The following is a 22,754-nucleotide window of genomic DNA, read 5'->3' on the forward strand; positions in this document are numbered from 1 at the left end:
TCCAACTCTCATGTTCTTCACAGCCATGTTTTAGAATGTTTCGGTAAAACCCAACATAACTTCCTCGAACACTTTGCTTTGGCTTGCCGGCCAAGGGAGACGCAGGCTCTCACCCTCCTGGCAGTAGATTCCCTGGAGGTTCCAGCAGCCCGTGCTAATGAGCACACGACCTGCAGCAACATTTGCAGGCGTTCCCCTTCCTGCTCCATTTGTGCTGGTACAAGACACTGTGTCCACGTGCCGCCCCCCCCCCCCCAGGCGAGGAGCTCCAAGAAGATCTCAGTATCCTTTACAAGCAGGAGCTAGACTGCCATTAAATGGTGTGACCATTTTAGTTTCCAAGTGCTCAGTGCCAAACATGTGGGGGCCAGCAAAGAGGCAAGGAACAAAACACTGTCAGAGCTACCTTTGGCTCTGGCCAGGCTCCTCGCCTGCCTGCACAGATGAACACGTCTCTGTTCAAGTCCAGCTGCCCGCACAATGCACTCCTGTGAACGATACCTTAGTATAAAGCATCCCTTCCCTCTGCCTTTCCTCCTTTGAGTTCCCCAGCATTGTGCACAGCCTGTGTGTTATTTCCTATTCTATTAATTTGCTGCTATGCCAATGTTCTAAGACAATGAAAATACAATGAGTGTTCCTCACTTACCAAACATTATAGTTCAAAAACATGTAGATGTGGCACTTCAGGACATTGGTTTAGTGGGCATAGTGGTGCTGGGTTAACGGTTGGGCTTGGTGATCTTAGAGGTCTTTTCCAAACTTAATGATTTGATTTGATTTGAGTCTCACCATGATAAGTGCTCAAAGGAGCAACCAGATAAAAGGTTGTAAACAGAACTCTTAAATTTTCTACAAGAGCTTTAGTTTTTCCAAGAATATGGAGAATAAAAATCATGGAAAACTACATGATATTTGGGCTTTCTGTGCTATTTTAGTTTCTGTAACAAGGGATATTAGCGAAGCTGATGTTGCCAGTGTCCTCCCTTTTCTTTTTTTTTTTTTTACACCAGTCTGCAAGTGATCAGCTGTGCCATGGGCCACACTCTACCTGGGCACACCTGTGCCGTGGTGCCTCTCCCATAGGCATGCCCTGGGCACAGGGGTCCCCTGGGGACAGCTGTGCCACAGCTGGCTGTGCTGTGCTGAGGGCAATGGCAGTGGGGTGGTAACGCTGATTGATTAGCGAAATCATCCACAGCGAAAGGGAGAGAATCTTCCTTTAAAGCCTGTTGTAGAGCTGAAGTGTCTGTCCTCTTGTTGAGCAAGCTCTTCTGTCATTCTTGGATAAGGCCTAGAGGATGCAGTGACAAACAATCTTTCACGTGGAAAGAACATGTGAGCCAGCTGGATTTTATAATGTTTGAGTTTGGAGGAAAAGAGCACAAAACATAGCCGGTCCTTTTTCCTGAGGTCACCAGGACCTTTACTCTCACTTGCAGGGTTTAGCAACCCCGCTGCTTTAAAATGCAAGGGTCGCACCGAGGATTGAGTGTCTTAGCTGCTCATTCCCTGGCCAAAACCCCAGGAACCCATTGTTTCTGTCTGGCCCCCTGTGAAATCGGGCAGTTGGGGGGCTCAGGCTGGGCACAGGGCTCTGACCAGCCCATCAGCTCCCAGAGGGGTCAGAGGGATGCTCGTCCAGGGTGCGTGGATGGAGCTGAAGGAACAATCGTAGGAATTGCCACTGGAAGGTCTTGCACACCCAAGCTGGGTTTGTCACTAACCCTCAGAGCGATTTTTTTCCTCTTTTATTTTCTGTCCCTCCATTTATCCATCCGCACCGTGAATCACATCATAAATGAAATAAAAAGCTGCCCTTAAATTAGAATTGATGCCCCCAGAGCTAACCAGAAATGTAGGGCACTAAACTTCATATCTGCAATGCACAGTTTAAAGACACAATCCTCCAGCTTCTCACCAGAAGTATTTCACAAGGGCATCAGTGAGTCATTAAAAGTGGCTCATCCTGGAGACTGCTGGAAGGAGGACCACGACGGTGCCTGCAGCATTTGAATGCTGGGGATCAAACAAGCTTAAGGTTCATTTTCAACCTGTTCCCATCTATAGCTGAGATGTCAGAATATATTGCTAAATATTCATGGTCTTTATTAGCTGTGTTAATCATTACAGTTCACCCAGATGATGAATATATTTCTACATTGTGCCCTGCAAGCTGTGAAGGACAACAGAATACTTATATTCCACTAAATAGAAGGCAAAGTAGTGCAATTTAATACAGTTCTTTTAAATAGAATGCAGGGTAACCTTATGTTCAAGTCAGATTTAGCTTTAGCTTTAAGTTTCTTAAAATTAACCTTCAAATTTAATAAAGGGAAAAAAATCTATAGCCTGCAATAGAAATGTGAACATAAAGAGGGGATGCTGCGTTGAAGTATTTATTTGGACCTGTAGCTATTGCTGTCTCCATGCAGGGAACTGTTGACAATATTCACTGTTTGTAAGCAAGAGCCACTGGTGCATTTAATTCAAGAACAGGGTAGAAAATGAAGATAGTCTATTAAATAACTGACCTGTAAACACAGATTCAGGAAAGACAATGTACTATGAAGGGAATCCTAGAAATACCGTAATGGTAAAAACTAAAACTTGATTCCTTCCAGTCTTTAGGAGGGACTTGGTTTATTAACCTTAATGTGAAAGGTCCAAGCAATGTATCACAGTTCAGAAGGAAACAAAAATTTCCTAAATAGCCCAGAGTCATCCAGTCTATTGCAGCTCCTCATAAACTGAACTTTGTGGTAAAGCCATCGTGGAAGTTTTGGGTGATCCAGGAACTCCTTGTAATTGTGAATTCTGCCTTGTTTGACATGTATCACCAGTAAAAGATCAAACGAGCAGTGGAAGGAGAAAAAAAGCTGCAAAAGGTTTAGGTCATTGATTAAGTGATCACTTAATTCCTGTTGGAAATTGCCTGAGACAAGATGTGGCAGCAAGCAAACATCACTTCCCTCTCAAAAAAAAGAACAAAATCTGTTGCTCTAAAACTTGCCTGCCATCATTTTTATTATGTATCATAAACTATTTTGTAACAACACCCAAAGTCTGGCCACCTTGGATTCACACTGATTATGGTACTCAAGTTGGCTACAAGTGTGGATTTGAAATAGCAATGACTTCCGCAGACCTGGCTGAGGAATATGCTGCAGTTCTGGTAGAATGGCACGAAACTGTCAGAAGTGATGTTTTGAAAATTACTGTTGCTACTGTCAGCTACAAGCACCAACTGAAGATCCTTGCAGAGGGGAAATCCTTGGGGCCAGAAGCCGCTGAGGTTCAACAACCTGCCAGGACATGGTATGTATTAGATACTTACGTATACAATGAAAGCATATGGGCATGTTAGACAGAGATGACACTTGGAGAGGATATAAACCTTTATGCTCTGAAGCAGCATTAATTGCAAGGCAATAAGCAGAAATTCCATTAATGGGGACACTCCCTATAATTTTCCCTTATGGTGTCCCATAAAGCAATTGTTTTTGTCTCCAGCAGACAAATTAGATGGTCCATCAATCTGATTTTATAAAGCAATTTGTCTGTTCTTATCTGCCAAGGAAATTTTTATGAGGCCTGTCACGGAAAAGTCTCTTCAAGTGACAGACTATTGTATTGTAAAATCAGACACATAATTTCTGCAGGACTTGGCCTGTTGGTTTTTTTTATTACTATTTTTTTTTTCCTCTCACCTCTGATAAGTGACAGCTGCTCCTCATTGACAGCTCATTGCAGAGGGCAGTGTCCTCATGTGATTTAGCATTGCTGAACAAGGCATTATTAGCCGGTATGGGCTCATGGGAGAATAAAAACCTCATTACAAGGGCCAAATGTGTTAATTTAACCCTTATTATTGGGGCAAAGTTAAAAATACAGGGGGGTGGGGGGCGGGGCCAGGGCAAGTGCTTTTCTTTCCTATCTGGGGAGACGTCCAGTAATCCCCTAAGGACGGGTTTGCTTCAGTGCAGCGCACCAGGTGCAGACATTGCAGACCCCCCTCCTCCGGCCGTGTCAGCTCGTGTCTCGCCAGCCCGGAGCATCGCGCAGGCACTCGCCTGAGCTGCAGCAGCGTTCGGTTATCTGCTGCTGCACTCACTCCTGCCTCGTCCCATCAGCCGGTGACCCCAAGTGACTCCAGTCCTGTTCCGACGCAGACACCCCAAACGCGGCACTGCCAACACGTCTCGGCAATGAGATCGCCTCTGACGTAGCCGCTCGCACAGAAAGCTCATCGGGATGAGCTGAGTGGTGCGGTCATCGTTGGAAAGGTGTGTGCGCGCTGGGAGTGCTTGGACAGCGAGCTCAGGGGAGCGGTTTAGGAATATCTGCTGGAATTTGGGTGGGGATTACTGCTGAGCACTAGTGGGAGAGGGCAGCTTTGTGAAAAGCCTTGAATCTTTAAATGGAGCGCTGACTGCAGCATTGTGCTTGGCGTCATAAACCTGCCCTTACCCTGTCAGTATTCCCGCTTGGGCTTCATCCAAAGTCTGGGGAGATCAGAAGCATTTTTCTCCCTACCGCAGCACAGGAGGCGATGGCTCGAGGGAAGCAGGCGTGTTTGCTCCTCAGTCGGTGAGAGGGTAGAGCCATCTGCCCTGACTTGAGGGAGAGACTCTCCTTTGCTGCCGGTGGCAGGGGGTGTCTGCTCATTATCTTCCGAGTGTTAATTCTGGGTGTGCCTTTGCATCCGAGCCTTCTGGGTGAGGTTCGGGCTTTTTCCTCCCTCGTCTTCCCCGGTCCGGGAGTGACCCAATCTGCTGAGTTGTATCTCAGTGCAAGAGGATCGTCTCTGACACTGAGCCAGCTATAGCCCCACTTCCCAGGGCTTGATCTGGACTTAATTGAGGACATTCCCATTTATTCCTTCAGTGTGCTTTGGACAGCCCCTCGGTACTGTTTTCCACTTGAAGAGCTAACTGATGATAATTGTATTCTGTTTCTCCTTCCTGAGCTAATTTTCTGACTCATTGTGGGTTTTTTTCTGCTTGCTTTTTGCTAATCTAGTTGGCATTTTGTGGTTTCTTTGTTCATTATGTGATGGGGCTATATAAGGGGATTTGTCTCTGGAATTCAGGTATCCCCTGCACTGTGTTCTCTGTTATCGTCTTCATCAGCAACTATGCTGAAGGCAGTTAGATGCATTTGGCATGAGCTAACCTTAATAAATCTGAGTTGTTAATCACTCAGACATGTCTCTGTTGAATCTTTGCATACTGATTTGTGTGTGCTCAAATAGTTTCTCTGGAGTAGACTTCTGGTAACTCAGTGTTTTAATAATCTGCCCTCCAAATTCACCCTCGGGGTCTTGCCTCCTGGGGCTTTGCCTGCCAGGGACAGGTTCAAGTCATCTGCTTGCCAAGGTGAGCAGCACCGCAGCCACCAAAGGGGCAGGGTGACGGCTCGGTCCGCAGCGCCTGAGCAGGATAAGGGCTCTCCAGACCACACAGGCTTCTCGGGGGACTCTTCTCCCACCCCACGCTCCCATCCAGCCCTCCGGCCTCGGGGCTGCCACACCGCCGGGCTGCGGAGAGCAAACTGGGCCGTGTTGGCTGCCCACACGCTGCTGCCTGCTGCCCCGGCCAGGGCAGGGCTCTGGGCACAAAACCCACAGCAGCCCACTAGCACAGCCCTGCTGGGAACGGGGAGGAAAACGCCCAGCGGGAAGCGGTGGTCCCATTTCTGGAAGCTCTCCATTGGTCCTATTGATCATGGACCTCCAGTGCCACTCAGGAAGCCATTCCCATAGGTGAGTGGTGTGTCTGAGGACAAATTAATGAAGATTTAAGCATCATCTATTTACCTGCTGAGTTGGCTCAGACCTTGATCTGTTTCAGCAAAAGCAGAATTTCTTAGATTCTCTTTTCCAGACATTGGCTAAGTGCGTGCTCTCATTGCACCTGCAGTTCAGCAGAGATGCAATATCTCTTGCCCCTCAGTCACGGTGCCTTGCTCAAATCAAACAACATAGCTCAGTTTAGTTTATATGTTGTGCATCCTATTGTTTGCCTGAATGCTGCTGAGAGAGTGCTGCCATGTTAGTCAGGGCATCCTCAAGTGATACAAGAGCCTCCAGGCAACAGGCAAAGCGTGCAAGGCTTTGAATCTCGTTCAGGCATTGATAATTACCAGTCTAGATAGCTAAGCCATTACGAAGATGCAATACAGTCAGCTCTTACATCATGCCCATTTAGGGGAGAAAAATTCAGCGATGAAGAGATGCTACGATTGACAGATCCAAGGAAAACCAGCTAGGTTATTTTTCACAGCAAGCGATAGCTAACTACATGGATTAGCAGAAGATCAAGGGAGTACAAAGAGACCCGCTTCTTTGGAATGAGGTCTTTGATTCCTCCAGAAAAAGATTATGCAGCCATTTAAAGAAAGAAAGGAAGGGAGAAAAAAAAAAAAAACAACCAACCTAAGAAATATTAAAGATGGACTCAACACAAGATTAAGAGATTTCCAAGAGACTTCTACTTCACCCATAGCCACTAGACATGACAGGGGGTCCCAGAACAGCTTTCCTATTGAAGGGATGATGGGCAGGTACAACTCCAAGGTTTGCTTGCTGTTTCTGAGGAAAACGGCAGTCAGTCTGTACCAGCATTCTTGGACAACCATCTCAAGAAATTACTGAAAATTTCTATCGATCCATCTTGCACTCTAAAACAACCCTAGGGATGGGATTAAATCCCTGGCTTGGCTTGTACCCCAGAATTTGCCAACAGAGCAGATTTCATTTCAGAATCACAGCAAGAGCTATAGCTTAATATTTCTCATTGAAGATATCTGTGTTAGTGTTGTTGCTATGGTTATTTCATAAAAACCCAGGATATAATATGTACATTGAAAGAAAACACAGTAAGAAATATCTCTTTAGAAACTGTGGGAGTTTTGTGTGCACAGTGCGTCATACAGTAGCCTATGGAAAGGCACACTGAGAACAACAGGCTGTGCATGGCACTGTGCACAGGGCCATCAGTCCATGTGTCAGGTCCCACACAGCTCCCTTAGCTGTTACAGAGAGCTTTCAAGGGGGCGAGGTGTGATTTTCCACCTTCTGTTGTTTCTTTGTGAAATGTTTGCTTTGTGAGTGGTATTCAAAGAGCCCTGGAAAGTTTTGTCCAGTGCAACAGAACATAGCAAAGAATACGCTTGTCCAGGATGAAATTTTAGGTGAGTGTTTTTGTTAAAAGCTGCATGGGTTTTTTGGGTGACACCAGTGGTGTTTTTCGTGAGAATCTATCTGAATGAGTTGAATAACTGTGAACAGCAAACAAGCCCATGAAACACAGCTAACCAAGCTCTGCGGCTGCCTTATTAACTGATGGAGGCTGCTATCACAGTTCACTTAGCGCTGCTGCTATGGCATGAGAGATGGGTACTCTTTTTTCACTTATTACTTGGCATGAATCCTGTTACCTATTGGCAAACAGTCAGTTTAAACCTTGTTTTCTGAAGGGGCCCTGTGAGAGCATGTCGGGGAAGTTCAATAGCCCAGATCAAGCCCTCCAGATCCAGAGCAAGCACCAAGTGGGGGTCTCGGTGCCACAGGGCTGTCCTCTTCTGCCCCCAGGCCAGGCCCTGGGTGACTCCACGCTTTACCCAACATTTGCCGAACTCTCTTTTCTGCTGATTTTTCATCCCTGTCCTGGACTCTGAGGAGTGGGGGCTTCTTCCAGGTAGTCTTTTTAAAGTAGGACCTCCCAGGACTTTTTTTCCTTCCTGTGCCCATATGAAACGGCATCTTGCAGGCTTTTCATGGCCATCTCCTGCTTTGCCCCGAGGCTGCCATCACTCACGTTTCCACTCTCGAAGGAAAGTTTCCAGTTGCTGGGAGAAGCCTGTCCACTGTGCCTTATAACTGTCTCATTTACATCCTCAGCTCATGCTCAAAGCTTGTGCAACAGCAACCGAAGGATGTTGGGTTTTGCAACTTTTGTGAAAAAGTCTCTTAAACTTCTGAAGATAAGTTGAGCGGAAATGGGCTGCTGCATTTCTGTAGTGGAAACTGAAAGCTCCGTACTGACATCCACCCTTCCACAGGGAAGAAATATTTTAATCAAGTGAAATACGTGGTAGTTTCAGGGCCATTCACTAAGAGCTGATGAAAAGTGAGGAACAGTAAAAAGACAAATGACAGCTTCTCTTAATAATTAAATGATGTGATGGCCATTAATTAGAGATGCTTTTAACATTTTGAAAAACTCACAATGATGTTTTTCAACTGAAAATGGACCCTGCTCTCTACAGAGAGAAGGCAGTGCCTGCACCCAGTGGCAGGCTGCCTTAAATTCCCATGTTCAAATAATTGTTAGTTTCCAAGTGAAGTGCCTCAGGGATCGTGTATGCATCCATATCTGCTGCTGCTCATGATGCTCTGCTGTCTTCTCCTTGTGCAGATGTTGCAATGTACACCTGAGATGCAGGGACGTGGCCGAGTGGGGTCAAGTGGCCTGGAAGTAGGGACCTCCCCTCCTTGCTGTCCTGCTCCTTCTCACTGCACAAATGGGAAAAAAAAATCAATCCCTAGTTTCCCTTCTTTGGTCTGTCTTATCCTCCCCCTGGAAGGTGGTGGGAGCACGTCCTTGTCAGCAACCCAGGTACCCCCTGCCTCCTTCCCAGGCAGAAGCTCAGTCCAGGCTATCGCCAGGGTAGACCAGGAACATCCCTGACCCCCAGCAGCCATGACTCCCTTTAAACTACTGAAAACCAGCACCTGGTTTTCACCAACTAGACAAACCCAGAGTCCTCAGCTGCTCCTCACAGGACATGCCTTCCAGCGCTGTCACCAGCTTGGTTGCCCTCCTCTGGACATGTTCAAGCAGCTTCACATCCTCCTTAAACGGTGGGGCCCAGAACTGCACACAGTACTCACGGTTAGGCCACACCAACATTGAATACTTTTTATCCAAAGCAGTTTGTTTGGGGTTTTTTTTGCTATGAGTACAGTGTTTCCCTCTGAATTTCAGGTCTGAGGACAAGAGAGTAACCACCCCGGCGCGTCCGTACCAGAGCCCCTCTGTCACCGTCACAGCACATACCAGTCGCCAGCACCAAGTTTTGAAGGATTACCCAGGAACTGTCGGGGCTCAAAACACACATAGCTTTTTTTCCAGCAAAGGACTTACGACAACTCGACCCAAAGTCTGGATGGATAAGTAAGTAATAAATATTTTCCCGTCTTTTGTCTGTCCTCTCCAAGTAAGAGAAGTCCCTTGCTCAAGCTCAACCAGGGAAGCTGGGAGGAGAAGTCTGGCCTTGCTGGTCTTGGTGCAGTTTTTAAGAGGGGTGGTATGATGGAGAAAGGGATGTCGCTGGCCAGGCCAGGAGATCCTTCTAGTTCCTGCTCCCCAGTGCCCAGGCACTGCTCCACACTGCTTGTGAAATCATGTAGCAATTCTGCCTTCTTTCTGCCTTTAATGTCTCTTTCCCTGTCTTTTTCTTTTTTTTTTTTTCCTCTCTCATGTACTAAATCTTTCCTTTGTTCTGTATCCTTTTCTTCACCTGCCTCCCAAGCATAGCTAAATTAAACTGTATTTTTCAAGGACTGTAAACAAAATCTTCCCTCTTAGTCTGAGTCAATTTCGTTGTTTAAATGAAACTCTTTTACAGCAATTAGTAGTTATGGAGAATGATTTCATTCTTCAGTTAGTGAATGTTACAGCCCTGATGAAATATTTTGTGGCCTTTTGTTTAGTGCCAGTGTAGGTTTATTTCCTGAATTAATACATTTGTAATAAAAACAAAAAGAAATTCTCAATGGACTAAATTTGTCCACCTGAGTGCCGACTGAGGCTGCTGCCGCCGATGCCCGGCATGCATTCCCACTCCCCTCGCGGCTGGGGGCTGCATTCCAACTGCTGGCTCTGCAGCTCCAGAAGCGGCAGAGGGAAGAAGGGTGGGACAGAGCCAGGGCAGAAGGAGCGAGGGGAGGAAGAGCAGCACCATCTGAAGGGGAAACTGCTATCGACTGAGCTTTACCTCTGCTGGGAGGCTTTGCGGTAAATTATCTGCTGAAACTCCATATGGACGGAGTCAACCTGGATGTCCAAGTCCTTCTTCAAACACATGTCAGAACGGGTCCATTTCTGTTGCTCTGCAAAGTCCCCGTGTCGTGGCACGTGTTACGAGCGCTGAGACGGGACAGCACGAGGGATGACGGAAAGCTGGGTCCCACTCCCTCTGCTAGTAATAAGATGGGAAAGCCTCGAAAGCAAATCACCCTGTCTGTGGACCGCCATGTCCCCTGCACGTATACCTGCTCCTTGGAGCAGCTGCAGCTGTGGGTTCACGGGAAGGGTGTTCGAGGGGCTCTGCTCCCACTGCACCGAGTAAAGGGTGATACAAGTCAAAAGTCGGTGGTAAAACACCAGAGCGGCAACGTCAGTTCCTGAGGAGAAACGGGGATGTGCCCTTTGGTGTCCACCGAATCCAGCTAACTCACCTCAGCCCTGCCGCTCACAGGTCTGTGTCGGCCGTCTGGATGTTCACGGTGGAGCAAATGGTCTGCGAGGCAGGTCCCTTCCTGTACCTGGCCTGCTCCGTCCACGCCTCGCGGCAGGACGTGACCACGGGCGGCAGCACGTTGTCCTGAGCCTGAGGCACCTTCTGGCACATGCAGAGCAGGGACTTGAGCTCCGAGCGGAAGCTCTCGTTCAGCCAGCAGTAGATGAAAGGGTTGTAGCAGGTGCTGCTCATGGCGAACCAGTGCAGGGCGAAATAGAGGGAGTTCTTCGTCTTGATGCCTAGACTGGAGATGAGCACCACGTAGCAGTTGAGAGGGAACCAGCAGACAGCAAAGACCACCACCACAAGCATCAGCATCTTAATGCTCTTCTTCTTGTTCTTGTGGTGGGTGATATACTGCTGCGTGGTGATGTCTCCAATGGCATTGCGGAGCCACAGCTTCTTGGCCAGGCGCGTGTAGGTGACAGTGATGATTAGCAGAGGCAGGAGGTAAAGAAGGAGAAAGGTAGACAGGTCCAGATACTTCCAGACCAGCTCTGCAGGCTCAGGAAAATCAGGGAGGCACAAACTTCGGACAGTGGCTTCCCTTGAAAAACAAAGAAATACATATATAGCATGTGGCCATCGCTGCGCAAATGGAAGCTGCTAATTTGGCAAACCACAGCGGGGCTTCCACACCACCCACAACCACCTCCTCAGATTTGTAGTTTGGACAGAGGAGAGCCAGGTATTGCTCATCTCAACAAGACAAAGCTCAGTCAAACCTCTGTTTCCCAGAAAGTCTTCTCATGTTGTTCTCTGTGTCTGTCTCACCAAAGATAAGCCAGGCTACTGTGTAGTGTTATCTCCTTTCCCCTTAAATAGCTGTGCTGTCTGATAGAAGAAATTCTTAGAGAGACAAACCGGAGTTTCCTCTTAGGAGCTGCAGTTGATTTTAAGTGAATGAGTCCCTCGTGTCCCGTTAACATGGCAAAAGTCACCCCAATGGCCCATTCTCACAAAAGGGGCTACTGTGAAAGAAGCCCTGCCCGGCTGCATCTGCCCCTTCCCTGTGTGTGTGGGCACAGAGACATGGCAGTGCCGGTCTCCTCTTCCCCAAAAACCCAGTGCAGAAGGAAAAAGGGCAGTGGGTGAGACCCACCTAACTCCTGCTTTTCTCCAGTCCCATAGGTGATTCCTATGCACCTGGAAAAAGGACACATTATGCACAGGTTTCCCTCAATGTGCCCACCCAGAAATCCAGCCGGGATGTGTTACTCCTCTTGCACGTAGGCTGCGCAAACTGTTGGTCTGGCCAAGCACAACTGACCTGATCTTCCCGGGACGCAGCAGAGTCACAGCACGTGCTGGGATCACTGCTGCAGCACGCTTGCAATAGTTCTGACTTGTCTTTGCCAGGCTGGATCTGCAGCCCGTGCCCTACCTGGGTACACCCGCCTGTCTGTGCCCTGAGCAGGCACAGGACCCCCTTGGCCAGAGCAGAAAACCACTGCAGCAGCTGGGAAGTCAAAGCTGTTATGGATTGAAGGGGAAGGGGCTGCTGGAGGCTGGGGGCCATGCGAAAGCCTCGCAGGCATGACCCCACCTGCATGGACAGCACTCCTTCCTTCCCATACTGACCATCCCGTTTCCGTCAGCTTTTCAGGACACTGGCTGTTAAAACCTATCTTAAAACAGGAGTGGTAATTAGAAAACCCGGTCATTTAAGTCAAGTTTAACTTAAGCCTGACAGTTTAACTTCTGATGCTTAACTGACAAAAGAACTGAGTTTAACTACACGTGATAGCTTATTTTAACAGCACTTCAGCAATCTGTCACATTCAACCCAGCGGATCCAGGCTCTGTTCGCATTTTCGGGCTGGCAGCAGCTCTCAAGCTGACACAGCCTGGCACGCTCCGCAGAGCACTGCCTGTCCCCTCCACATCCTGCAGCTGATGACTGGAAGTGATGAAACACTAGGAGAAAGGAGCACTCACACATTTCTTTCCAGTGATGCTTTCTCCTTTTCTTTTTTTTTTTTCCCCTTCTTTTTCTTTCTCTTATTCCATTTTGCCCTTCTGTCTTCAACACTCGTCCTCTGCTCACTTGTATTCAGCACAGACTGTAGTCCCCATCAAGCTGCATTATTCGTTGCAGTATTGATTAATATCTTTAATATCCTGTTTTCAACCTCTGGAGCTAGCTTTTGTGCCACAAATAGAAGATTGCTTGAAAATGGATGGCTGCGAACAGGGCCTGCATGCGGCTGTTGGAGGGATGACAAAGGGCGCAGGAGCAGAGCTCTGCCGAGTGTGGCCATGGAGGACCTTGGAGATGCTGCTCAAGAGGCAAACTGATGCAGAAAGGAACATCATCCTTTCCAAACCTTGCACAGGTGAGGCCAGCCCCTGCCTGCAGGCAGCTCTGCCTGCCTGCCAAAGCGGACCTGCCAAAGCAACCGGAGATCTGGCAAGGGAAGCAAGCGCAGCGCCCAAGGTGACACCACAGCCTGGGGTCAGAACCCTCATGGCCAAAGAGCAAAGCCATAGGGAAAGAGCAGAAGTGATGGGGCGGGAGCGGAGCTGTCACCCCTCACCGCCCCCCCGGGAATCGGCTTGAGCTCGGGACAGTGTCTGGGCTGCGGCCATCGGCATGGGAGTGCAGCTGAGGCTGAGCAAGGGTGATGCTTTGGTGCTTGCGGAGCTTAAAACCACTATTTGAACTGAGCAGGCAGCAGAGCGAGCCCGTAGGTTCATCAAAAAACCATCTGCTGCCCTTGCTACCCCCCTTCCCTCCCACCCTCTAAAGGAGGGGCACAGAGCTGTAGGAGAGGCTCACAATTATTTCAGGGCAGAGGCTGGTTGAGAGCAAAACCAGACAGAACATCATGTTTTGGTGAATTCTGGTACGACCACAGACTTGGCCACACTGCTGTGCACTGCAGCCGGGGAGGTTGGACACTGGTGGAGCCCACGTTCTCCTGTCCCCAGAACCCCAACAGCTCCCTGGTGGCACTTCTCAGGAGCCCCTGGCCCTGCAGGAGCTATTACAAGCAATATTACAACTGCAATTTTTATTCAATGGAAAGCAGGGATGAGAATAGCACGTCCTGGAAGTCCTTATATTGCCGAGCTGCCTCATGCCAATGCGAGGCTCGGTTTCCTCTGGCCATGCTAAAGGATGAACAGAGACAGGTGCTGCGAAACAGATAGCGGCGTTTGTTCATTCATAAGCAATTTGTTCAGTAATACCCCGAACACAGCTGCAAAGCAATGCGAGTACAGGAGTAACCCAACACTTTGTTTACAAAGTCTCAGCAGTTGAAGATATTATATCCCCTGCAGAGGTATCTCTCAGTCAAATCAATATCACGAGCACAAGTAAGGAAGAGCTGCGAAGCCCCAGATTACACTCCCATTTTGTGTAACATCTCGTATACAAACAGCAATGAAAAGCCTGTGCGGGGAGTTAAACACTCTCCCTGCCATGCTAATGGGAGGGAAGTGACTGTGCTGTAGGAAGAAAGGTATTTATCCTTTATACAGAAGCTCAGTATCTACAATAGGAATTTTTCTCCTGCTGCCTATTACTGCCTCCTTACATGGCGCACTGGGACACTGCTCTCAGGTTGGAAATACTGCTCACTGTAAGATTATCCCCTTGGCCTCCAGTCTGGCATTCCTGTGAAATGCAGGCACCAGCAGCATGGCACACCACCACAAAAAACACCAGTTTGTGTAGCATTATGGACTGTTTTCTAGCCAGGAGGACTCATAGCAGTGCCACAGGCTGGTGGGGACAAGAGGGCCAGAACAGGTTGGGTACCATGGAGGAACAAAAGACTGCAAGGGCAAACCACCCCAAATCTTCCGGGTCTGTATTTCTCCCTGGTGGAGAGGGTAAATTCCCAGCAATGAATGCCATCACTCGACCAGCTGGAAGGGGGGGGGGGGAAATAAGCTGCTTTGTTTTTTCCCCTTTTCTTTTTTTCCCCTCTAGATCAGAACCTTCATTTTCTTCTGATACTTCAGTAGTCCTTATATGGATGTGAAATTCCACTTCATCTCCTTCTAATAGCTCCTGTTGCCGTGTTCAGCCAAGCAAAGAGCTTCCTTCTCTGCTGGGCAAGGCAAAGCAGCACACGGAGACAATGTCATGTCCCTGTCAAAGCACTGCTCCTCTCACCAGCCCTTCACTGCAGAGGAGCAGGTGGAGGTTTCTCTTTTGCTTTTCTTGTTTATGTAACATTGGGCAGAGGAGCCTCAAGCTTTAAGGAAGGCTGGTGCTTTTTCATAAATCCAGATGGATGAAATGCAAGGGAGCTAAAACACGTGAATCAGCATATGAAGTCTTGGAGATCTGGGGTTCATGGCCCTGCTGACTCACAAAGGCGGTCCTCTCCTCCCTCTTCTTTCTGTATAGTCTTGCTAATGTCAGTACCAGATGTTTACACCATGAGTTTTATTTTCTTTCTTTTTCAAACTGCAGCTTTGACTCTCTCCTCCTCCTCCTGAGCAAGTTGGCTAGACATGGTCTTCTTAGGTCTAAGGAGCTGAGCGAGTGTGAGGAGGGAAGAGGAAAGGCTCTCAGGAGAAAATGACCTTCTCAGGACAAAGCTGCTCCTGACGGTATCATGACACCGGAGGAGGTTTGTCTCACCGACCTGCCGTGCCCTGGCCAGGCTGTGCCCGGAGCCTGCCACCAGCATGGGGCTGGGAGGTGAGCCTAACCCCTCATCCAGGCGTTTGGGTGATGGCGAAAGCAAACCCAGGTCCTGAGGACATGCATGCCCTGCAGCGAGCAGAGAGCCAGGCAGCTCTTACAGCAGGCCAAGCCTCTGCTGTGGGAAGTGAAATTTCATCCACGCACAAACTCCCACTGATTCCACTACGTCCTTGCCCAAGCCTGGGAACCCTTCCAGCAGCTCTTGCCACCGAGAGCCACTGCCGCAGAGGGCTGTTGGACCTCTTCATGCTTGCTTGGAAGGGGAAATAACTCACCTGTAGTTATACTGGAAAAGCTTTTGATAGATGGCATGGGGTAGGGAGAAACAGGTTGCCATCAGCCAGATAACAGAGATGCTCAGCGCTCCCTTCGTTAGCGACATCCTCTGCTTCAGCGGGTTCAGGATGACCTGCAACAGAGAGTTCACCGTGAATTTTATTGCACAGGAAATCAAAGTCCCTCCACCAATACACACAGCAGAGGCATTTTTTGACATGATCTAATGCTGTTAAGAAAATTACAGCCATGATTAGGAAAATGTCTTGCTTATTACAGTGACCTGGAAAATGGGAAATATTGCACTTTTCAGTCTTCTCAGAAGTGCTTTCAAATAAACTTTTTCCTCTATTTTGTTCTGTAAGGACCATTTTCCTTAAATTGTGGGTTACATTAGGTAGGAAAAAAGAAGATATCTACACAAGTCTCTTCACTTATGGGTATGCCTGTTTATTTTGTATGAATCTTTTATGAAGAAATGTCTCCTGTTCTAGCTGAACCTATGAAGCTGAGCCCTCCCCCCCCTTGTTTCAGGCACTAACTCACCTTTTATGAAATTTTCTTTGTTAGATGAAAAGGTAAAGAGCTTATAAAAATCTGAGAGTCTGGAAGATACTATTTGGCTGATAGGAAAGGAGAGTGATTGCTAGAGATAAGCGTGTGGCCTGGGCTGCCCTCTCTTTTCTGTACTGGTAATGCAGCGAGCGTTTATCACAGTGGGCAGCTGACACAGCCGGGCTGCAGGCAGATGGTGGGTACAGTCTTCTCACAGCTCTGAAGTCTCCTCCCAGTATTTCCAACAGAGACTTCCCGCTCTGCTGCTCCCCTTTATACTGCTCCAGCATCAGTCCCATAGTTATACCACGGGACTTTAGTCTCAGAATTCCTTTGTACTCCAACTGTCCTGCAGTTTGGTGCTGTAGCAAATGCCCAATGGGAAAAAAAGAGCAAAAGAACCAACAGGCAACTAAATCAGAATTTAAGCTCAGGATGCTACAGACTGGTGTTCTGTGAGGTTTGGGTGGTAAACTAAAAAGCTTGGAAAAGTTCCCTATACAGCTGAAGTAAGACTTTGCACTCAGTGTTGGCTCTGCTGTCTTTCAAGGCCCCCCACAGCTCTTGAATCAACTTGTCCTGCTGTACTTGGGGGCTAGGTTGGACCTGGCTCTTTTCAAACTACCTGAAAAAGGTGTCCTCACCCTTTTCCACTGAAAGCCTGCGAGTGTCCTGTGAAACCTGTGATGCCGCATTTTGGTTCTTCCCTCCTGCCCCGTACCTGGGACCCTACAGAAGTCCATCAAGCCTTCCTACCCCTGATGCATGAGGGGCATCTTGGAATTTAGCTCTAGAGCCTTCTCACTGGATGTGGGTTTAATCCCCAAGATTCAGCCCCCTTGAACCCATGGCTCGACCGAGACTGACAGGGGCTTGGGAAGAGCCTTGCAAGGGAACGGCAGGCAGGCAAGGTTTTACCTGGTGCCTGTCCAGGGCAATGGCCGTCAGGGTCAGTGTGGAGACGTGGAGGGAGCAGTACTGCACGAAGCGGCTGATGTGGCACATGGCTTTTCCAAAGATCCATGTGCTGTTCACAAACCGAACCTGACGGGAAAACAACAGGTCATCAGCCAGCAAATGTACTGAAAACAAATCCACAGGGAAACCCTTTGGATTACCCCTGAGTTGGCACATGGGTTTTGGCTGGCTGGGCAGCTCCACCTGAAACCCAAAGAAAGATTAGCTATGTTGGATTTTGAAACACCTTTACATAAGAGTTTATAAGGTCAAAACCCACAGAGCCCTCCTGGCCTATTTGTATAAACACTATTTGTGAACAGCGGTAATAACTTTTTGATTATACTAACAACTGTATTTGGAAAAAGTGGACCAAGTTTTGGTCAGACAACGCCGCCCCGCCCCCTTCAGGTCTGGAGAGCTTTCACTGAAGACTTTACCCAACTGGCAGCTCTGAAAAGCTTAACTACTTTCTTCCAGTCACCCGAGTATGACTGGCATGCGAGTTGTTTTGACCCACTAAGTTTTAAGTGTGACTCTCTAGTGCTCTCCTGCATGTATGTTAAAGGTACACGTTCCTCCAGGCACTTATTCTGCATTCCCCAAGAAGCTCTTGCTGTGGATTGGTGGCACACTTGGGGAGACTTTAGAGACTTTTAGGAGAAACAGAGTCTAACGGAGCAAAGGGAGCCCACAGGTTGCTGAACAGCGTTTTACTTGCCTGGCAGAGTTGTCTATTAGACTTGATTGTGTTGAGTTCACGCCTCAGTCCTAGAAGAGCATGCACAGAGAGGGTGTGACCACCAGGCACAGCATTCTTGTGAGAGAGTCCCCTCCTGGCTGAAGGGACAGCACAGCGGGCCACTTACCAGGGTAAAAGGTGTGTTGAGCAGCGTGATCATAATGTCAGACACTGCCAGGTTGACGATGAAAAGGCTGGTGGCTGAGTGCATCCTCTTGTTCTTCAGCACCACGTGGCACACCAGCATGTTCCCAAAGAGAGACATGATGATAATGACCGAGTACGCCACAATTAGGAGAGCTTTCACTGTTGGTTTCTGGGATTCTGGCTCGTATTTAGCCAGCTCGGCAAATTTCTCCCACTCAACAATGCGGCTGTCTGTCCAGTTGAAGGTGGTCCTGTTGGTTGCTTGGTAGATTGACATGAGTTTGGCCAAGGATGAGTAATGGTCTAACTCCTCAAGAAACCCCATCATCTGTGACCTGTGTGACTGAAGCAGCAAGCGAGGCATGGTGGGTTAACCTGAGTTTTCACTCAGCTCAAGGCCGCTGTGATCGCAGCTCCAGCTGATATAGCAAGTGATCCATCACCTTCAACTGCTTGGCTCTCTGGGAAGCTGGCGAAGATGCAGCTGCTGTTACAAACACCACCTTAGAACGGAAAGCTGGAGGGAGCCTCTGAGGTGCGGTGGGTTCCCCGGGGGCAGAGGCGGCACTGGGGAGCAGTTCCAATGGGCACGTTGGAAAGGGGCTGGTTTGGGACTGCACGCTGTCAACCCCTTCATATATCAAGAAGAGCAATAGCTCCACGGGTGGGCTGGAAAGAAGAACTAGTTATTACATGTAGCAAATGTAAGAAAACCTCAGGTGGGGGTTGAAGTTCTTTTAATCCCGCATCAGCTTTATCTTCTTTGTTCTCACCTGAGTCCATTTTTCCTCCAAGTTCTACAGAAGGCTGCGCTCTTGGTGCTTTCATCCTCTACTTCAAAACACCCAGTTCTTTTCTGTTGAAATGTAAAGGCAGAGCCATTTGAGGGATCATTTTTAAAAGCAGAGGTAGCTTTTGTCTGCATTTAACTCCAGCAATTATCCTAAAGCGATTCAGAACCTGGAAATCACATCAGAAAGTTGACTTTAGTCTATCTCACATTTTCTCCTCCAAACAACAACTGAATTCTGCTTCCAGTGTTTCAGTTTCAGCGAGAAAACACTCTTTCCTGCAAAAGGCGAGACTTAGCAGTAGAGGCATGCAACTCACGGAGGAGCCACTTACATCGTATGCAAACAAACCAACACACAGCACTAGATACACAAGAGCAATTCCCTAGAGACAAAAATCTCTGCTTCCTCACCTTTACTGCTCTCCATTTTCAGATATTTCTGTTGATTTTAGATTGCATTGATCTACTGATGTTAGGTGGAACCTATTAACTATGCACACCGGTATTTACAGATATGCTACATACGGGAGCAGAAAGTCATTTAGAAGCTCTGTCGGGTTCTCCGAGAGGGTGGTTGGTTTGTTTGGTACACGCCATTCCCATCAAGCCCCGTGGCTGTGTGCACAAATCAATGGACCTCACACGGTGTGAGGGATTAATAAGCAGAGCTTGCAGAGCACTAAAAGGCTCCCTGACACCTTCCCACACAGCAGACTAGTAGGCTACCCTGGGCAGCCAGCTCGCTGCATGGCAGGTGGTGGCCTGAAGCAGACATCCAGCAGACCCCAAACCAACACACCGCTCAGTCACAACGGTTGCCTCGGCTGCAAACACCACCACGAGTCAGAGAGCAACTCTTTTCTGACAGAAATGGTGCTGGGCACTGTGTGTTTGTACCCATGCATTCCCATAATACAATGTGCTTTGGCTTGTCTGCTTACTCTGGGGAGTGTCGGGAGTACCGGAGGACCTACAAGGGGATGCCTCTCAAAAGCAAGTGGATGTTAAAGCAACTCGGTGGGGTGGAAGGAGGGAGGAATCACCCAGGAGACAGAGAGAAGAACAAATCTTGAAAAGAGGCTATGGCTGTTTCCTGGGCAAATTTATGAGTGAAAGAAGCCTGGGTGGGACAGAAAGCATGACAAACACTCGCAGATTCTGCTAAAGCAAAGCAGCTGTAATGCAGCAGGCAATTCAGCTCCTTGTTGTTCTCCCAATGCTGATGGTATTGGGAGCATCAGGACCAGCCCTAGACCAGGTCCCAGTCTGACTCTCTCACAAGACATGAACCTGGGGAGCTGCCGTGAAACTGGGAGCAGAGCTGAAACTGGGGAAGGGGATCATTCACCTTGTTTGAAAAAGATGGTTGGCACACGGGACTCACTGCAGCAAAACACATCAGACCAGGAGCTTGGCACGAGTCAGAAAGGACTTAATGCTTACACAGATAATGAGAGAATTCAGAACTACATCCCTCTGGGCTTCTGGGGTGGGAGAGCAGATGGGCACTGAGGGCCTTAACAGCCCTGCAATGTTTATCCCACACCGGGATAAGGTGCGCAGGACTCTACACCTCTTTATTGTCCGCTGTGGTATATGCTGAGGATGTCATTCCTTATGGTGCACGGCAGCTCTCAGTGGGCAGTGAGAGGGACCTACGGGTAATGCAGCATGTGTGTAACAAAGAAATATGATTTTAGCCAGCTCCAACTGAACCACTTTGAACAAACACAGCTGGGATATTCATGCTACAGAAATGCTGTCACTGAGCTTGAGAGAGGATGCTGTGGTGTGACAGATGAAACCACCTATTGCCCTCCCTGCATCAACTTACATTAGGTTCTCATGTGGAGACTTGTCTTTGCTACCATCAGATGAGGCCAAGTTTCAAGAAACTGCTATAATGCATGGGTCAAATGAGATTTGCAGTCTGTGTGCTTCAGTCTGGTGGATGGCAAGAAGAAACCTTGTACAGATCATTCAATTTAAAAAAGCCAAAGAGTTTTTTCTCAATTGCCTGTGTGTTTGAGAAGCCCGTTTTTCAAGGACTACCTGTAGGACCTGCACTCTTGAGTAGCTCACACTGGTCGGGGAACCATGGCCTTAAATGTGGATGATGAATGGGGACATCTCTTCTTCCTTGCTACATAACAGCCATTTCTCTTGTGCCTGTGTCCAGGTCCCTGTACAATCAAATCAAAAAGCTGATCCATCTGAAAATTAAATAAAAAGTGTTTTCAGCTGGATTGGTTTCCTGACCTGACCCACTGCATGGCTGAACCTTGTTCTTTCCAGGGAAGGCTCTAGGAACAAATCATAGAATCATAGAATATCTTGAGTTGGAAGGGGCCCATAAGAATCATCGAGCCCAACGCTCTGCTCCTCGCAGGACCACCTCACACTAAACCATATGACTAAGAGCGTCGTCCAGATGCTCCCTGAACTCTGACAGGCTCGGTGCCATGACCACTTCCCCGGGGAGCCCAAGGAGGATGGAAGAGCTTAAGGTGATGGACCTGTAACCTGATTTTCTAACACTGAATTTCTCCTCAGATCTTTCTATACCCAGTAAAACGTTACTTTCAGTAACCGTCGAAGCTCTTGGTGCTGGCTGCTGCCTTGGACCACGCCACAGGGGCGGCAGAGAGGACTTGCCTGTTTTCCTGAAGAAGGGTGTGTGTAAACACAGGTTATCCTGATGAGTTGAAATACTGCAGTTGCATGCAGCAAGAGCGTCTACCTTTCCATTTTTATAACGATATAATCTGAAGGACCAGAGAGGAAGAGCCTACCTCAGTACAACTTTTTGCAGCGCTTCTAGCATCTGCTTCGCACAGTGTGGCTGAGCGCTCCAGCTGCTTCAGCAGTCCTTTCCTCCCGACGCAGAACCGCTCACCTGCCACCCCCACACACTTAAAGACCTCTTCCCGACAGCGGTCTGCCGGGCGCTCTGAATTCTGACTAGAAACCAACGTTTCACCCCCTGGAGCAGATAAATCTTTACAAAACAGCACGTACGTTGCGAGCACAAGTTACACACAGTTTCCCAAGAAAAAAACCCAAGGAGGAAAAAAAAAAAAAACCACCACCCCACCCATCACTTACCCCACCCATCACTTACCCCGCCGCCGTCCGGCCGTTTGCATCCCCCTGGTCCCGGTCCCGGTCCCGGTCCCGCGGGGCAGCAGCGGCTCCTCCGGCTCCGCTCACCGAATCCCCCCCCCCGCCTCCCCCCGCCGCCCCGCCAATCCGGGGGCGGGGCGGGGCTTGGGGCGGGGGTCACTACTCCATTCATAAAAAAAAAAAGCCCCGGGCGCGGCGCCGAGCTCCGCCGCGGATCGGTGCCCCCCCCGCGGATCGGTGCCCCGCAAGGCTCCCGTCCCGTCCCGTCCCGTCCCGTCCCGAGCCGAGCCGAGCCGAGCCGCAGGGAGCACGGTTTCTCTGCAGGCAGGTTCGCACGGGGGTCGGAAAGCAGCACCACGGGCTAGCGATTCTCTCCGCGTTTATTTCCGCGCCGCGGGTTCGTGTACACTTCACAGGCACTGAAAGAGAGGTCCAGGCACAGACAGAAGTTTCCAGCATAGGGGAGGACTCGATGGGAATGGCAACTCACGTGTTCCTCCGTGGCGTTTCAGCAGGGTAAAGAGCGGCTTACAAGTTTCATGTTATTCTTCCACTTTAAAACCGTAACAAACAGCAGATAGGATGCTCGATACGTGTGGTGCGAATTGTCACTGTTCCTTTTGAAGACGAGCTGTTCGTAAGTTCTTGTGAAAAAGGAACAAGGTTCTTCTAAGAGATCTGGCCGGTCTCAAAAGTCATTAAGGGGAGTTAGAATAATACCTCGGGTTTTTTCTTCCGTGTGGATTGCCACAACACATTCACGCTGATGCTGAGGATGAAAGTCTGACCTCCTCCCCACGTTAAGTCCCAGACCAACTGGTATGGAAAGTTAGTGCCTGTGCCACCTTTCTGAAAGGGGATTGTTGAAAAGCCTGATTCAAAGCCCAGCGAGCTCAGAGGAGATCTTTGTGTTGGCTTCTCTGGGCTCCGGATCAAGTCCACGGGCAGAGCTGTGGTGCCTGCAGCCT

At 48.8% G+C, this 22,754-nt stretch overlaps 1 protein-coding gene and 1 long non-coding RNA gene across 5 annotated transcripts; both read right to left on the reverse strand.

Annotated features, from left to right (window-relative positions):
• Positions 1 to 3,001: 3,001 nt before the first annotated feature.
• On the reverse strand, positions 3,002 to 7,000 carry LOC128153674 (uncharacterized). Its single transcript, XR_008239058.1, has 2 exons — positions 4,471 to 7,000; positions 3,002 to 3,305 (listed from the first exon to the last, which is right to left on the reverse strand). It is a non-coding gene; the product is annotated as an uncharacterized LOC128153674 (long non-coding RNA).
• Positions 7,001 to 7,011: 11 nt separating this feature from the next.
• LOC128153673 (G-protein coupled receptor 83-like) lies at positions 7,012 to 21,877 on the reverse strand. 4 transcript variants are annotated; one of them, XR_008239057.1, is made up of 8 exons: positions 21,785 to 21,864; positions 18,644 to 18,726; positions 17,851 to 18,539; positions 16,943 to 17,068; positions 15,469 to 15,602; positions 10,003 to 11,074; positions 8,786 to 8,879; positions 8,399 to 8,518 (listed from the first exon to the last, which is right to left on the reverse strand). XR_008239057.1 is itself a non-coding variant. In XM_052813199.1 (8 exons), the coding sequence occupies exons 5-8, from the start codon at positions 18,232 to 18,234 to the stop codon at positions 10,480 to 10,482; spliced, it is 1,239 nt and encodes a 412-aa protein (XP_052669159.1). In that variant the 5' UTR covers positions 18,235 to 18,539; positions 18,644 to 18,726; positions 20,498 to 20,607; positions 20,716 to 20,846; positions 21,785 to 21,869; the 3' UTR covers positions 8,899 to 10,479. The 4 variants fall into 4 exon arrangements, 3 of the variants coding, with proteins under 3 accessions (XP_052669157.1, XP_052669159.1, XP_052669158.1); XM_052813199.1 differs by lacking the exons at positions 8,399 to 8,518; positions 8,786 to 8,879 and adding exons at positions 20,498 to 20,607; positions 20,716 to 20,846 and having other exon boundaries at positions 8,899 to 11,074; positions 21,785 to 21,869; XM_052813197.1 differs by lacking the exon at positions 8,786 to 8,879 and having other exon boundaries at positions 7,012 to 8,518; positions 10,466 to 11,074.
• Between the last annotated feature and the right edge of the window lie 877 nt (positions 21,878 to 22,754).

The sequence above is a fragment of the Harpia harpyja genome, chromosome 18, assembly GCF_026419915.1.
Source record: "Harpia harpyja isolate bHarHar1 chromosome 18, bHarHar1 primary haplotype, whole genome shotgun sequence".
Lineage (NCBI taxonomy): Eukaryota > Metazoa > Chordata > Aves > Accipitriformes > Accipitridae > Harpia > Harpia harpyja.